This window comes from Orbicella faveolata, unplaced genomic scaffold, assembly GCF_042242905.1.
Source record: "Orbicella faveolata isolate gen_17 unplaced genomic scaffold, um_ofav_v1 contig_2, whole genome shotgun sequence".
Classification (NCBI taxonomy): Eukaryota; Metazoa; Cnidaria; class Anthozoa; order Scleractinia; family Merulinidae; genus Orbicella; species Orbicella faveolata.
Genome location: NW_028301547.1, coordinates 18,195,001 through 18,212,355, shown reverse-complemented (window position 1 = coordinate 18,212,355; position 17,355 = coordinate 18,195,001). Strand labels below are relative to the sequence as shown.

General features: G+C 40.7%; 1 protein-coding gene across 6 annotated transcripts in view; it reads left to right on the top strand.

Moving 5' to 3' along the window:
* The first annotated feature begins 1,171 nt into the window (after positions 1–1,171).
* The window catches only part of LOC110065219 (uncharacterized), a 16,830-nt gene continuing 646 nt past the window's right edge, over positions 1,172–17,355 (top strand). Inside the window, exons 1-6 of one of the 6 annotated variants that reach the window (XM_089290055.1) lie at positions 1,172–1,606; positions 9,522–9,581; positions 9,701–9,747; positions 13,298–14,010; positions 15,244–15,474; positions 16,047–17,355. The exon at positions 16,047–17,355 is cut by the window's right edge and continues 646 nt beyond it. In XM_089290055.1, the coding sequence (XP_089146181.1) occupies positions 1,602–1,606; positions 9,522–9,581; positions 9,701–9,747; positions 13,298–14,010; positions 15,244–15,474; positions 16,047–17,355 (2,365 nt within the window). In that variant the 5' untranslated portion in view covers positions 1,172–1,601. The other 5 variants (XM_089290056.1, XM_089290057.1, XM_020772327.2 and 2 more) reach the window with 5 other exon arrangements.

Here is a 17,355-nt window from a genome sequence, read left to right as displayed (position 1 = left end):
AGAAAACCTGTTTGCTGTACAGGTCGGCGCGCGCACGCAAAACTGTCACACTCCTTCCTTCATTGATAAATTTATTGACTACAGCAGTTGGGTAATAAATCTCACTGTGTCTCACTGGGAGTGGGACCTACCGAATTCACGAATTTGATTGGCTGAAATCGATATTGACCGCGGTCTAGATTTTCCCATCTAGACCGGCAACTAGACCGGCTTCATTTTGCGTTGAAAAAGTAGCAAACTAAAATACAAAAATGTTCACCATTTTCTTTTATTTTCTTCTCAATCATTTATGGAAGTGCCAAAAAGCCTGATGACAAAAAAAAAGTAAAGAGGACGAGCAAATTTCGGCAGGTTTAAGTTAAGCTCATCGCCGTTCGCAAGCAAAATGTCAGCAAACTAATTACATTAAACGAATAAAAGTTTTCTTCTTTGCAATATATGCTAAGTCGGTCTGTATGGGAGAATCTTGACCTCGGTCTGTACTCACGACCTCGGTCAAGATTCTCCCATACAAACCTCCAGCTCGGTTAATAAGAGCTAATTAGATGTTTTGGTGTGTAGTATCGCTTTATATTTTTAGTCGTTTGTATTTTGACGAGCCCGAAGGGCGGGTCAAAATACGGCACAACTCGTAAAAATATACAGCGATACTACACAACAAAACATCTAATAAGATATATGGCGGCTATTGTTTATTTGTCACACTATTCGATGACATTGAAAGGTACCTGTGTTTACTCTCCGTCCTTTCATTTTCTTATCTCTGTCATTTTTCCTCAGTGGAGGAAAAATTTTAAAACCTCTGTGAGCAGGGTATCTTTTAACTCGCAAGTAAGTTAGAAAACGAATGTGGCGACATATAACTGCGACCAAGGCTTTCTCTGGAACGTCAGAAACGTTTTTGATTTCTGGAAAGTGCGATTGAAGAATAATAGTCCCATAATCTTCCAAAACGATAAGAAGTGTAGTAGCTCTCGTTTTATTATTGTAGCCGCAGCTAAAATAAACGGGTATTGAGTCATTCATATGAGACCTTAGGAGAACTGCTACATGAAGCAAAACAATTTTCATCTCCTCCGCAGAGGCTTCTCAGTATTGTTCGACGGCCTCTGCAGATGGAAATCGTCACCGGAAGAAAATGGGAAATTAATCTCGTGTCTTGATGTGACAAATAGATTCAAATAGACGGTTGTGTTCAACCTCGTTTCCAGGGTACCCTCTCTTCCACGAGAGAGGACACTGAGAACGAGGTTGGGTTGTGTAATTTTGCGAACCAATCAAATTTATTTACGTTGGAGAGTCAGATCTTGAAACCTAATTCCCAGCATGGAAGTGCGTCGTCCGTTGTTTTCATTGTTTCACGCTGAATGATAAAACAAAGGAATCTAAATTGAGGAAATAGTTATAGAGAAGAAGAAGTCTTCGCGCAGGCCGGGAATCGTGCTTACTGGTACCAGACGTTTCCTCGCTCGTCGCTTCGCGGCTGACATTTGATTGAGAAATGCAAAAGAGAAAACCTCTGGATCCAGAGTACAGGTAATGACGTGAGACAAAGAGAAGAAAGAAAAACTTCAAAACAAGGAAGTTTACAGGCCTTTGCAATGAGGTAAACTTTTATGAATGGTGTTTAACAAAACATGGAAGATCGTTAGAAATGTAAATTTACGCGGTTTCAGTAAATTTGTTAATTTCTTTTCAGAGTAAATAATCGTGGGGACAATGCCCAAATCTTATTTTAGTTTTAGCTCGGTCGGCTGGCACCACGCACTTGGCTTAATTAACAGGGCTTGAGTATTTCCTCGTTATTATCCGCTCCAAGAAATTTTGTATCACTTCCTCATCGAAAACTAGAGTTCACTTTCGTATCACACTGTTTCACAATTTCCGCCTTTTAAATTTTCCGCGTTCCCAGGATTTTAAGGTTTCGGAAACCTTTCGATGACAAGAGTGGTCTTCAGTCCTACGAAAACAGAAAACATATGAGGCAATTTGTTTTTCTGCGTGCTTATTTCCACCCTTGCAGTTGCAAGAGCGAAATTTTGAATGAGAATTTTTTAGGGAGAAGCTTTGTAAAGAAATGTTTTCTTAGTCGTTGTTATATCGCTTCTTAAATCACTTGCCTTCGGGTCGTGTCTTCGAAACCTGAAAAAGCACTACTCGTTTATAAAACTAACTTGGATTGTGATTTACAATCAGTTTCCAACACTCGACTCGACACCTGATAAATAACACTTGGCCATACGTAGTGATTGGCTCTGTGATATGGTAACGGAATTGAAAGAGAAGGGAATCTGTTTCGCAGGGTATGGATTCACGTGAGCTTTCAGAAAAATCTTTTATAACGCTTCAGAGGAGGGTTGGAATGGATTTGCTGATAAGTGCCTAGTGAATTGAGGCGGCGTCTATCTTACGGCGGAGAAATTTGAACTGACGCAGCTGTATTTCTACGGTTAAGCCTAACGCTACATTATTTCGTCACGAAAACGGAGCTTTTAGAAAACGCTCTTCAAACCGGAGGAATTTTAAAACGCCGGCTTTGCGTTTTCGTGTGGACGGAAAGTTTTTCTGAAAAGGGAGCTTTACCGTGAAAACGATGGCTTCACGATAATCATATAATTACCCTATCTGAGTTTTCCTCAAACACAAATCCAAAATAAGTGGTGATTGTTACGTTTTAATTTCCTCCGGCGTAGTGTGAACGGATAACATTTGATGTGATTTCAGAATATACGACTGAGAGGGTTTCCAAATATCGTTCCTGAACTTTATCGATACCAAGTTTTTCTTTCTCGTTTGCACAATTCGTTTCTTTTTCTAAAGTCCTTGCGTTTTTTTGAGCGAAATGATTTATGGCTCTTGCCCGTCAGCGTACATTGAACTGTCACTAGTAAACACAGACGTAAAAATAAGTCTATTCACAGGGTGGACCTTCACTGCCAGCAAAAATGTTCAACTCTGAAACGTTCGTTTTCCACATTAAACATGTACTAAGTAACTAAGAGCAATCGTATGTGAGACTACCCTCTTCTTAATGATTTTTGAGATTTACTGCCATGTTTTACGACGTCGCATGGCAGCGCCGAGATATACGACTGGACGAGATACAAAACTGGAGAGTCAAAGCGAGTTGCTCAGAAACGGCTACAAGCCGCACACACGTTTTTCGCGGAAAATATTTCAAAACCGAAAGAAACTGCGGAGTAAACGGAAAAACTTACTAGTTGCATGATACTTGTTGGTGTCAGTTTCTGAGTGCTGAAACTCGTTTCTTGTAAGCTGCTAAGCGACTTAAGGAGACTGGAACATTTTGAAATTGATCGTAGTGTTGAGCGCGTTTTAAAGAAGAAAACAACTTCAACATTCACATAAAAAATACACTTACCTTTTCTAATCCGCTTCCTCTTTCGTTTTTCTTTGCATAATTGTTACTCGGTAAAATAACGTAATCACATTCAGGCTCAGTAGAAAAGACATCTTGCCAAATCATTCCACTTTCTTACTCCGAGTGTTTTGCATTGTGCCGTAACAAAGGCGGGAGAAATGCACGCGCATTTATTGACCAATAGGAGTCGTTTAATGAAAAAAGCACAGGGAGCACGCAATTTCGTTGAGTAGGATGACCGTGAGTAAAGGAATTAAGTAAAAGATTAACTATCCATGATTTTTATTCCTTTATTTACTCTCATCCTACCCAACAAGATGTGTGTTCCCTCTGAAAAAAGTAAGTATTTTATACAGAACTTTCCTCGAAACTGATGGATTAGGTCTGGCTGTTAGGACTCGTGTAAAGTTCGTAAACAGGGATTCGGGTCAGTTGCCGATCAATCATTGAGTACGAATTTTTCACACAACTGGTGACGATTATTTCATAACGCCGCAAGTCCGAGGGTGTCAAATACAGCAAAAGTGACACTATGCTAATTAAACCTGACAAACTTGTCATCTCGTATGTGTTCTTATTTTTAGAATATTTGAAAACTGGATACAGGTCTTCCTTAATAGTAATAAATATATACTTCGTGTTTTCGAGTGATGTATATCATGGATTATCCCACGAGTCACTTGAATTTCTTCGGCTTACACACGAACCTTTTCATAGCATCCCATGGTAAATGCGGCGGCTGAACACAATCAACACTACATAGGCGCATCGCACGATGGAGAAATTGTGATACCGTCGAGTATACAGCGCTTTCCTGTGTTTTGATTGGCTGTATTTTCTATGGCATGCCACGTATATTAATATACATGTCATATATGTATTATTTTACATGACAGAGGAGGCTTCCAAAATGAATGTTGTATTACCTTACATTCCATTATATCCTTCAAGGATATCGCGCTTAGAGAGCCACTTCCGCATGTGAAAAGGTGGGAAATCTGGATAAAACATAAATGCTCGATCTGCAAGTTTTAAGAAAACAAAGCAAGGCTCCCCTTCCCTCAGGCTGAGATAAGGTCTTGTCCCATAGGAGCAAAATAAACCTGTGTGTTCTCCTCAAAGAAAGCACTGCAAGCCTTCTTTATTTCGTCCAGCAACTGACTTTGACCGGTTTTCGGTTTCTTAACTTGTACCCTGTACATATATTTAAATTTTTCCCGAGGGTCGACCTTCAGTTAAACGGCTTTAAATGAAATTAAAGTGAAAGTTATTAGGGCTTGTACAAGCACTTCCGCATTTTTCTTTTCCCAATTAGGAACAGTTTGTCTTCCTTTATCATGATTCTATTTTGCCACGATTGACTACGCCAATTTTGATACCATGATGAAAATTCTAACTTGGCTCCGAGACTTGGGGGATAAAACAAAAGAAATTAACTATTCACGCCTCCCCATGTGATTTCTTTTGTTTTAATCCCCTAAGCCTCGGAGTCAGCTCCGAATTTTAATAAATCGAAAATGGCCTAAATATATAGCTGAGTTGTCTATGTTTCGTTCACACATTAAATGACGAATTTGCGTTGCTTACTGGTTCGTTTATATCTGACGTTTCTGAACATTCTTTTGAAACCAATAGAAACATTATCGTTCGAATTCCTTCTAAAGGGGTAGAGTTTCCACAAACAAGAATTAACCCTAAACAGCCTTAAGTTGACTAAATGAACGGCAGTCAAACATATTTTCAAAGATTTTCGACGGAAAACCTTCTTCAAACCTGTTGAGAGTATTGCTCCATGTTTCTTTGGAAATGCCAGGCGATTCCAAAAATCAGTTTAACTCAAACCCGGTAGAAAGTCTTTATACCTTTGAATAGGCCACGTTCGATATATCAATATTCCAACATGGCTCCGAGGCTTTCGGGACAAATTTCTATATTTGGTGGTGTCTTCTTTGTATCCAAGTCTCATTTGGGAGTTGAGGGACAAAAGAAACTTTAAAAAAATTGCAATTTTGTCCTGAAAGCCTCGAAGCCATGTTAGAATATTGATATATCAAACGTGGCCTATTCCGACAAAATTTGGTTATCATTGAACGCCATTTCTGACTTGGATACCTGTTGTACTTTGGTCTGACTGCAGGTGATTCTTTACGTCATGTTAAACTACTAACCATAATTAATTTGACAAGGAAATGGCCAATTTGTTTTCACATAACCTGATGCGTACAAGCATTCGAAAGAGTATTTGAGAACTCTTAATTCCTTGCATATATATATGAACCCCTCGCTTGCGCCTTGGGTACTCAAAGAATAGTTTTGACAGTTAGGATTGTGTATTTTGTCACTGTGACTCAATAGGAAGATAAATATTAATTAATTCACATTCACGAAATACCCTCTTTATCTCTTAAGGGGGATAAGTTGTGGATGAAAAAATGTTGCATAAGGCATAGAATAAATTGAAGGATGCGAATTAATCCGTGGCACTGAAGCGGCTTTAGGGGAGGGGGTGGTTGGGAACTCTTTTTGAGTGGCAGAAGTCGAATGTACTGAGACTTGCGGAAATGCAAGGTTCACATTCGAGGTGGCGTATAAAAGGTCCTTGAAAACTCATAACAGATATTTTCTTGTCAATATTATAAAAGCTTTTATACTGCAAACATCAGGTCTTCTAAATCTCCCCGGGGACAGCTACAGCCAATGGGGTCCTTGAAAACTCATAACATTACAATTTAGGTATTTCCTTATCGATATTACAAAAAGCTTCTATAGTGCAAACATTAGACAATTTCCGTTACTAGGAAACACGTGTTGTTCGCGAATACATGATTGACGCCTTACTGTTATTCAAATCACTGGCTTTGTTTTGACAGCAGACAGAAGCCATGCTTCCATGTAAAGCCACGTCACAGATATCGGGAAGTTAAATCAAAGGAAATTCACATACTCTTTCCTCGGTCTCGATGTGATTTATTACTTTTGTTTTCAGAATAGCTCGAAAGCTTCGCTTTCTAGTAAGTTCGACTGATATTCATGAAATTGGAAATGTATCAATTTTTCTTTGTAGGTTTACCCTCCTTTCTACCGTTATCTTCATTGAATTGGTGGTTATAGACAATACTGTCTGCTAAACTAATTGTAACAGGTAAGGCACCCGCGGCAGCTTTTATTGCTTCGAAATGCTGCGTCAATTTGACCCGGGATGTTCCTATATGATATGTGATTCGCGATCACGAATTTTGTTCACAGCGGCCTATCCAACATATTTTTACAAAATATGTAACAGCCAGGGCGATCGACAGATGGTTTGTGATGGTCGAGTGTCATTCAAATCTTTGTCTGGACTTGTCATTACGTGTCGTTCCCGCGAAGTCATTAGATTGTCACATCTTGAGAAGTCATGAATGAGAACTTCTATAAATGCATGACTGAGATCGAGCAGTCAGTGAGTGTGTAACAGTGAGTATTAAAGATTAACTGTTGTTTGATGCCATAAGAATTGGAAAACCCAAACACATGCACTCAGAGGAAACTCAATCTTTCTCAGTCTTTCTCAGTCTTTCTCAACAGTCCTGGGTTATTAGTTTCCTTGGGCTTCTTCTATGCAGTTCCCTATGGTCACCCGTTGCTATATAACCTTGACTCGGTTTCCAAAACCACTCATCTACATAAGCGAAGCTTTTCGTAAACGATCTGCCAAATGATTGGCTGAGTCGTTTATCACGTGACCTGTGCCGCCCAATCTATTTTTAGCATTCATCTGACGCATGCGGACTGTGACTGTGACTCCGGCATAAACTGCGAGCATTGTAGTGTATGAATATTACGTGAAAGTTTGCTTGCCGAAACTATTGTTTTAAAAGGGAAACTATTTTATTTAAAGTTTGAGCAATCATCACAGCACTTGAATTCACAGTTCATTGATTCGGGTCTTTATACTTTCAAATACTTATCGCTTCAAATCCATCGACCGTTACATGATTCGAGCTGACGTGCGAAGATTTTTAAAGGTAAGCTAACTAGTATCCAATGTTCGTGTTTACTAAACTAAACAGGTAAGTAAATCCATAAAATTAGAGGAGTGTTTTCACGTGGAAAACCTCGTGCTCAATTTGTGTTAATGAATGTTAGGACAGTAATATAGTCTTACTTTTTAGTGATGCCGGTTTTGTTGATGTTTTGAAATGTGTGGCTTGTTTTAGTTTAGGAACATCGCTTTTCAATTGTAGCAGAATATATAGACATCTCAGTTATGACCATTTTGAGCAACACGGTCTTCCGTTGACCAGCGGGAAGAGCTACCAAGCTTTCATGTGCAACTGGATAATGACTTTCGCTTGGGAGCCAAGTAAAGCATTTTCCAGTTTACGAAAAAAACCTCGTTGATTCACTCTCCTCGTTGCATTATAGAGGTCATCGTGAATGAAAGAACCATCCTTTAAGCGAGAAGAAACCTAAAAAGTTGTTGATAAGGCAATATGCGCCACAAAAGTACCGGTTTTCGATCAAAAGTCTGCTTCAATTTCGCGACACTTCGCTGGCCGCCATATTTGTTTCGTAGGTCGAAGGCCGCTTGTGAAATGTAAATGATCCCATGGGAATCTCACTCTTCGTGAATGAATAACCCATTTGGTTTTTCCGGCCGAGTGAACAAACCAATGAGAAGCTTAGAAAGCGGCGTGTTTATTCATACTCGCGAAGAAGATAAAGTTGAAGGCTAACTTCAAAGCGGTTAGTTTGGTAGGCCTTGTTTTCACGGACATTGCGTGAATCGCATTACACACTCGTGTTTGGTACCTGTTGGACGATCAAATGTCAAATGCGTACAAACGCCGGTTAAATATAGCGAATCTGGCGGCAGAATCTGGATCAGGTAATTGTATGTATGTCGGCATCTTCTGTTTCTTAATCTACCGTGCATGGTTTCCCTCTGATGTTAAATCACGTCTCTCGAAGTATGTATCACGCAATTGTATGCTTCTATCACGCGAATAAACTCAATGTGAAACCATGTGAATAAAAAAATGTGTGTTTGTGCAGAAAATCTGCTGCCCTTTCAACTTGAGAATATAATTTGGCTCACGTGACGTGAAACTTGAGATTTTCATAAGACTGTCCCATTGTGTAAAAACGTCTTGCATTTGCATAAGAATTGAATGTTAACACTCTTGTTTATTTAAGATTCAAGCGCGCTAAAATTTTAATATGGTCATGTCCAAGAGTTGTATATACATGTATTTACTTTCGCTTTCACTTTAGCTTTTCATAGAACATTTGGTCAACACTGGTCGATAAAGCCTGTGTTGTTTGTTCTTCTACTAGCTTCAATACCTTTAACACTTTTCGTTACTGCGTGGATGTATTCAATGTTCACTTTTCTAGCTTGTCTAAGGTTGTGTTTTATCATAAACTTCTGCAATAAACGTATGTATAATTAAGTGAAAATTACCTATAGTTTCTGTTTTTATGTAAATGAAAATTTAATTAGTCAGATTATCCTTCTTAGAAGTACTTTACACTGTAATCCTTTCAGTAACCTCTTCAGCAATGTTTTTACAAGAGAAACCTGCTTGCGCTGTTCTTGTAATTGCAGTGGTTTGCAACATGACTATTGAATTAGTAGAACCAGCAATTAAATGCAAAGTAAAGTGTCAATAAAATTCTCCAGCAATGTGTTATTCCACATGGATTCCTTTACATAATAGTAATGACTTTATTTATGTGTCAGTGATTCAGTATAGGCGAGGGTGGAGCTCTCTACTAACTGGGGACACCTATATTTATATATGTATATCAGCACTGCCGATCTGTAAGGCCTGGTTCACACTAGCGAAAGAACTACATTATAACATAACAATATAATTGCTTATGTCAGTGATGTGAAGATCGACATAAAGACAACGAAAAAATATCATTTCTTTTCGTCATGTCGTTATGTTCATGCTGTTGTGTTGCTATTATGTCATTGTGTCAGGATGTTCACACTGCAAACATAAAGACATAACGTCCTTCTTATGTCGTTATGTTTACGTCGTTTTGTCGCCACTGTGAACAAGGCTTAATTGGGGTATACCAACAGTGCTGATCTGTTATCGTTCATTTCTTCCTTGTCCTTTGTATGGTGATACTTCCTGAACAATAGGAGACTTGCCCTGGGGATTTATGGAGTTATGGAGGATATAGAAGCACCGAATAAGAAGCGGTAAGCGACTGGTAACGGGTAACCATGTACCATACTGTTCGTCAGTTGATGTGTTTTCGTTCTTGCCGTTTCTTTTGATCCTTGACTTAACCGTTACTTTTTTTTTTTTTCATCTATAGGAAACTAGAAGGTGGAGGTGGGCCTTCAAGTGAGTGGTTGAAACATTGTTAGTTCAACATGAACTTTTTGTCTTACGTGTCATGAAAAACACCTTTCTAATATCCTTACATACATTAACTTTATTTAATCTCGGATATACAGAGTAGTTTTTCTGCTGATTTCTTCGAGTTACCTTATGTTGCAAATTAAAATAATGAAAGATATACTGCTTACCAAGTCTGCATTTCCTTAAAAAACCCGTAGTCTTGTGCAGTGTCACTGAATAAAAGTACTGTGATTGCAAGATCCTTTGTCCTTAACTGAGCCTGAAAAAAGCCGATTAATTTGTCTTGGTGCTTCCTTTGGTCCAGATAGTTGCCTTTATTGGTTCTTTCCTCAAGTAGCTACGTCACTATTTGTGCATCTTGAAAAGTTTAGCCTAAATCTTTTAATTTCGTCGTGTGTAATCTGTGTTAATGTTCTCCATCCTTAACCATCCAACTTTTTTATGGATTATCACTATTTTTCCTTTAGTGTTTTTCTTATCCAAGTAAACTATTATTTTCAGGTTTTCTTCAATTTAAATGTAATTTTGTTCGTGGCCAAAATAACTCGAAACACTGTGACAGATCTCCTTTAATTAAAAGCTGTCTTCAAGGGTTTAAAACCTCTACATGTTATAGAGTTGGTGTCAGTATAGTGCCGTAAATTCGAAACCAAAGTAAATACTCAGTCTACCCAATAACATAGGACACATACAATCCAGCGAACCAATCAAAACAACTGTAGCTGATGCGAAAGCGTGTATGAGCGAGTCACGATTAGTTTTGGTTTAACTTCTCATTGGATGACTCAGAGGCGCAAGATTTTTAAGCCAATCGCTTACCGTTGCAGTGCAAAATCAAATAAAAACGCGAATTACTTTCGACACAAGTGAGAACCGCTCTATTTACACAAGACAGCGTGTGTTCCGTTGAATTATTGTCCGATCCGCCTCGGATCAAAGTCGAGGACATCCGTTACAAATATCAAAGTGAAAAGAAGGACTCAATTTGGCCGAGGTTTTTCTGTCCAGTCTGGTTAATCTCATTTGGGTTCACCATTTGAGAGAAAGCAAATTAAGCCCGTTTTCAGGGCCGTTATATTTAGTTCTCCTCGTCTTGCATAGGGGGGAGGGGGAGGGTTCTATCGAGCGATTTTCCTGTTCCCTCTAACTTCTACGTGCAGAAACATATTTCAAATGATTTCCCGAAAAGATTTCATTTTGCTTTAATTATGATATCTTATGCTATGCCTCAAATCCTCAATCAGATATAGTGCTGTTCATTTTCGTGCCTCTTACGTTCAGAAGCGATTAGAAAGGTAGTAAAAATTGCACTTCCGTCACGGAAGATGGTCGCTTCCGTTGCTTTGCTCTGTAACCGGCGGGTGCATTGTATTACATAATTTTATGTTAATTCATTTCGTTTTAATCCTTTCAGTTTAATATCAGGCGACTCTTATTAATATAGATAGCTTAGAACAAAGCTGCCGCATGTAAAAACCAGACGAGCTTTTATTTATTAGGCTACTATCGAAGGCGTGACATATTTTAGGAATGTAAACAAAACAATATAGCCAATCAATCATTCAGTGGATTCATTTGAATACTATTTCAGTTTTCTATTAGTGATATTGAAGGACCCGTTCAAATTTGAATAATATATTAACAAAAGTGAATAACAGCAAGCGGGGAATGGGTGTTGTACATTTTAGCGCCCTAACTACATTTCCCAGTTGACCACATCGTCCGAAAATTTCACTATATTCGTAACAGGTTGTTTTTTTAAATATCAACGTGTTTGAGTGAATATTTATCTTCCTTTGTTTGTCTGCGACGCTAGACACTTTTTTGCATATTGACCCTTATTGACGCACTGCACATGTTGATCACGAGGCGTGCACGCTTGTAGCATGTGATACATATTCAGTTACAATGGGATGAATATTCGGGTCTGGGACCCGTTTCTCGAAAGCTCCGGAAACCTTTTCGGGCCCGTAAAGCCATAGCAAAATCTCGAACCTTACGATTACAGAACTGTTTTATTCACATATTCTTAGTATGAAGAGAAGTTCCCTTTGTACAAGAAGTTTCAGGCGTATACACTTCTCCATTTTTAGATACAGATGGACTAAAAATGGCTTTTCGGGCCCGAAAAGTTTCCGGGGCTTTCGAGAAACGGGCCCCTGGTGTCGGAGGCAGCTCTGGTAAGGTCTCACATGAATTTCTTGATTCTCTTTGAGAGAACAATAGAACAAACAGCAGAAACCTGGCACCAAAGCAACAACAACTATTTCATTGCGACAAATAAAATTAAAGCTTTTGAGAGTCGCTGCACTTACGGTGTACTCAGTTAGCCTTGATTTTAAATCATTGCGCTGCTCATAAGAGGGTTCCTTTACTTTATTTTTATAGAAAAAGCGCACTATAAATAATAAATGTTATTGTTACCTTAACGTAGCCCTGTTCAGTGCAACCCTGGTAGAACTTGCTGACATGCAGCGGCAGAACTACGTCCGATATTTGTTATACATGTGTACGTGGCAAAGTCCAGTCAATGAATGTGCCAGTTTATTCGTTGAAACGGAATTCTGTTCTAGCGTGTTGCAGTATTGCTAGGTTTACCTCTTATTACAGTAAATGTCATGTCTCAAGCCTTGTAATGAGAATTCTTAGAACTCGAAATTCCTTCAAAATCCCCAATTTTGGGCTGTGGATTTACTTATTTCCTTTGCAAGCAAGTTAATACAACATGGGCTATACGACAACAAGAGCAAACCTTAAGCGTTTGAAAAAAGTTCTAGGCTGTAATTTTTTCGTTTCATTTGCAAGATGGAACGTATTTGTATAAGTAATCTTATTATATGGCTAGCTCCGTGAGCGGGCAAGATGAATCAAATCCTGCGCTGTGATTGGCTACCCGAGCGGGCAAGATGGAGCTATCTTGCCCGCTCGGGACTACCCGCCGTGTCCTGCAAGAAAAATTTCCCCGGAAGTCATATAATAAATCCTTTATTGACCAAGCTTGTTCGGTCAAGGTGGCTGGATATTGGCCTCGTTCTTTTTTTTGCGAGTTTATGGACCTCGACTCCGTCTCGATCCATAAACACGCGAAAAAAGAACTTGGCCAATATCCAGCCATCTTGACCTCACACTTGGTCAATAACCCATACGTATGAATGCGAATGGAATTAAGGATGTTCTCTACGACTGACGTGTGAAGATTCTCTCAAAACGCGAGTACATTCAAATATTCATACGATTACCTATTTAGTAGATGACTGTGAAAATTACCGTCACTACATTTTGAGTTATTTTGGCCACGTACAAAATTGTCTTTCATTGAAGGAAATCTAACAATATTAGTTTATTAAGATAGAAAAACTAAACTCTTCAAGATGCACACACCATGACGTAGCTCCTTTAATTTGCACTCAGTGCAAATTCAAAATTGGTGTAAATTGAGGTGAATGAGGTTATTTTATACCAGGCAATATGCATGCCGAAGTAGTTTTACTTCCTGGTTTATTTTATTTTTATTTCTTATTAAGCGTTTACATTTACTATTTTACTTCAGCGGAAAGCCACTTGACTAACGGAGAAACGTCTGTTCGAACGAGTGATGCAGCAACCAGTAGGGCTCAATCCCATCTCCAGTTTAATACGACCGGGCTAGAGCGACTCCGTCAAATTACAAAAGCATGTCAGAAGAAGAACTTTTTGCCTGCACCCAAACCTAACGGCAGCAAATTACCGCTCAGCACAGGGGCCAAGAAGGTTGTTACTCCAGAAAAAAACTCTTCGAAGGAACCACGAAGTCCTGACTTTATCATATCGTCCGCTGGTTCATCGCCGGCTTGTTCACCTCAACCAATGGACTTCAATGTGTTGTCCACGCCCCCACGGTCTAGTAAACCAAATGAGATGGCAAGTAGTGTCAATGAGACTGCCGAACTGAACTCTAGTGATCGTCAAAAGGCGTGTGGTAGTCTTATTAAACGGTTCGAAGAATCTTCTAGTAAAACACTTTCTAACGGAGTCTGTTCAGATTCGAGAACTTCAGAGCAGGACTTCTCTTCAGTTGAAGTTTTAGAAGAAGGTGATCAAGCGCGTCCTTTGGATTCAACTGCCCTCCATGTAAATGGCCCAGTCGGCTCATCGGCTGGCAATAAAGATCATGTGAATGTTTCCACCAAGGAGCGAAACTCACCGGCCTTATCAGACCTGGTTCCCAGAGTGAACGTTTCCCAGAGTGATCGCTTCAACTTTAATTCAGATGAATTTCGACAAGTAAGGCCAACCACATTATAGTTCTTCTTTTAACAGTATTCTTGCAAAGGCTATGTTTAGGCGGCCAACACTCTCAACTACGATGGCTTTTTCTTTGTTCTCAGAGTCAAAACCTTTTTTTTAAGGTCGTTCGCGCTCATTGTTTCCGCGCATATCTTTGCTGCAAACGTAACTCACGTAACTTGCAATGTCACGCCACGTCATGCATCGAGTGTGCGCTAAAGAAGAAATGTAAACAAGTAAAGGAATTCGTACCGCTTGTGTTAACATCGCCTGCCGTGTACCCTCTCAAATGGTCGCGGACCGCCTGTTTTCTTTTCGTAGATCACTTCTTTCACTGCCTCTCTCCGTTAAACAAAAAACAAATCATCTCTGAACATAAAATAAATATGAAAGTGAAGAATGATCATCGCAGTAAATTTCCCAATTTGAGCAATTGGAAAGAAGAAGCCTGAAAAAAATCAGGGCTTCAACGGGATTCGAACCCGTGACCTCCGCGATACCGGTGCGATGCTCTACCAACTGAGCTATGAAGCCACACATTGGGAGCGAGGCCACTTAATTGAGTTCATATCTTCCCGTAAGGAGTGAAATGATGTGAAGTTTATATGAAATAATTATTTCATATAAACTTCACATCATAAAATAAATATATAAAATAAATAGGAATTAGCAGTGGCACGTCCCACGGAGAGGCTTTTCTTCCACTGTTTCCATTTCGAATTAGAATTTAGAAGTGTTGGTTTTTCTGGAGGGAGGAAAATTGGAGTTGGCAGGAAATCGTTTTCTCGGTTTTCCTGAGAGATTGACATTTTGAAATGAAACTCAATAGGTATATACTACAAACTATTCCTCTGTCCTTTTGTTCGTCGAGCGAGAAGTCCTTCGCTCTCGCTTTTTCAAGCTTCCCACCTGACGAACTTGGAGAAAAAAGGAACTTTTTACAGTCCACCATTATTGGAAGAGTCAAACACCGATCGTGTGTGCAAACCAGTCGATTTTTCTCTATTTTCATGAAACCATCAGCGCCTTTTAGATTACACTACTAGCAGTCCCTCTATTTTCCTAGTCCGGTTTGACACGGGAGAACGCGCTAGACGAAAAATGGTCGCGTGAATTTCCTCGCGTGCACGGTCTTTTATCTTGCCTTGTCTTTCCTGTCACGCTCGATAGACTGATAAAAATAGAGGCTGCTCGTAGCTTATCTTTTTATGCACACTCCTTATCTTGTAGATGCTAAAGAAAATGATCGAAGAGAGAATGGCTCAAATCGAGCGTTCAATGGGCAATGGCAAACCGAACGACAAGCTCGTGGACAGATTGGTTTCACTAGAGAAGGAGAACAAAGCTCTTAAAGAATACGCCAAGAGAGTCGAGGATTCGGTGAAAAACATCTTAAATGCTGAGAAGGAGAAAGCGAAGCTGAAAGTAACGCAAGCAGTTCAAACTCAAGATCCCAGCTGGGTAAGTTTGAGATCGTGTAACCTGTTGGTGAAAAGTTGCTCAGTACCACTGAGTCTTATCTGGACTCAAGAACGCAAGAGTCATCTCACACTTCGGGTTTTGTCATATTAGTGTATTTATAAGACGAGTTTTCGCATGGAGAGACCTAAGAAATTTTCAATAATTTTTAAAGTAAGTAAAAGGCGAAAATTGAGCATATTATGAAAAAGTTGTGTTATGCCACTTCCTTCTGTAGAACTCTTTGCAGTCTAGCGTCCATTCATGGTAGTTATATTCTACGCAACGGGCAACTGTCCCAGAGGTGGTCATACATTGATCATGAATTGAATGATGTTTTCTAGGTGCAGAGACTTAAATGATTTAGTAATGAAAACATTTGCCGTGTTTCTATCGTATTAGAGATGCACGAGTGGAAGTTTGGGAGAAGGAGAAATGCTGTGAAAACACCGGTCTGTTGACTCGTGTTCCCAACGCTTTTTCGAGTTCTCCCAAACTTTCACTGCTTAAACAATCCTGAAATATGTTGAAAACACTCGCTCTTGACTAATAGAGAGCTTTCAATTTTCTTCTAGTTCAACCCTCAAGTGCGCACAAAGACTGTAGCATCCACGTCTTCCCCGGGTAGTGTAACAGCTACCAGGCCTTCGGCTCCCGGCGTCAACGTTATGACTACACCCACACCACGGCTCACCTCCACTGTAGCACCCCTACCGGGCCATACCATGCCCTCTCGACTTGAAGGTGTGTCGCAATCCTCTCCAGTAAACTTCCGTCATGCAGCGCAACGGCAACAGCCTGAGGCTCTGCATCCCCGCTTTCCAGTTTCGTCCAACACTCCACCTCATGCACAGACATCTGTCGCAACAGGCGCGACGTATGTTCCCAATTATGACCCTGGATCAGCGGCGAGACCAACACCGAGCCAACCAGCAATGCTAAGGGCTGCTACTCCAACGCCGAACTTCCCTCCTTCGGCTCACCCTCGGTTTAACGGCGTAAGGAACGCCCCGCCAGCTGTTCAACCTCCCAGGCCAATGTCAAGAGTACAGGGGCCCGTTAGCAGCCTTGCTGGAGCAAGAAACGTTGCTCCGGCATCCAGCCGGCCTTTACCTACTGTAACAGTTCATCCACAAACTTCATCTAGTTCTACCTGTGTGAGGGTTCCGCAAGAGTCACCGGCATACGGGTACAGTTCACAAAATGCTTATCACAACGGGCAGCCTGGTCCGAGATTTTCCGTTGCTCCACAGATGAGTCAGAGACCTCAACAAAGACCACAAATTTCCCAGGGTGGCCCCCCTCAGATCTCAGCTGGCCCCAGACCCGCTGCATATCCGCAGTCACCTATGCAGCCGTCGCCACCGCAGCACGTGCTTCAACAGCCTCTTCGTCCAGAACACCAGCCCGCCCCACGACCACACCATCCTGTCCCGATACGACCAGGCGCACCTGTGCAGATGCGCTCTCCTCCCAACACGATGAACCAGCATGGAGTTGCCCAAGCCCAACAACAACCCGGTATGGTACATTACCAACAAGGGGCTGGACCCCCGAGACAAGTTGCTTCAGCTCCACCTTCTGTCGCACAACCTGGTTTCGCACAGGTACCATTAAGATCCCCGCAGCCGTCCGCGCCAGGTCTGCCACCAGGTGCAGGACAACCCCCTCATATCCCCTCTCCGACGCTGCGCGGAAAAGAACCTCCTCCAAAACCCAGCGTGTCCATAGCTGTGGTGACAAGCGGCATCGTGTTGTCATGGAACATGCCTTTGGAGGACAAGCACGCACCCGTGATGAACTACCAACTCTTTGCGCTGCAGGACGGAGGTACCACAGAGAACCCTCACCAGTGGAAGAAGATAGGAGTCGTCAAGGCGCTGC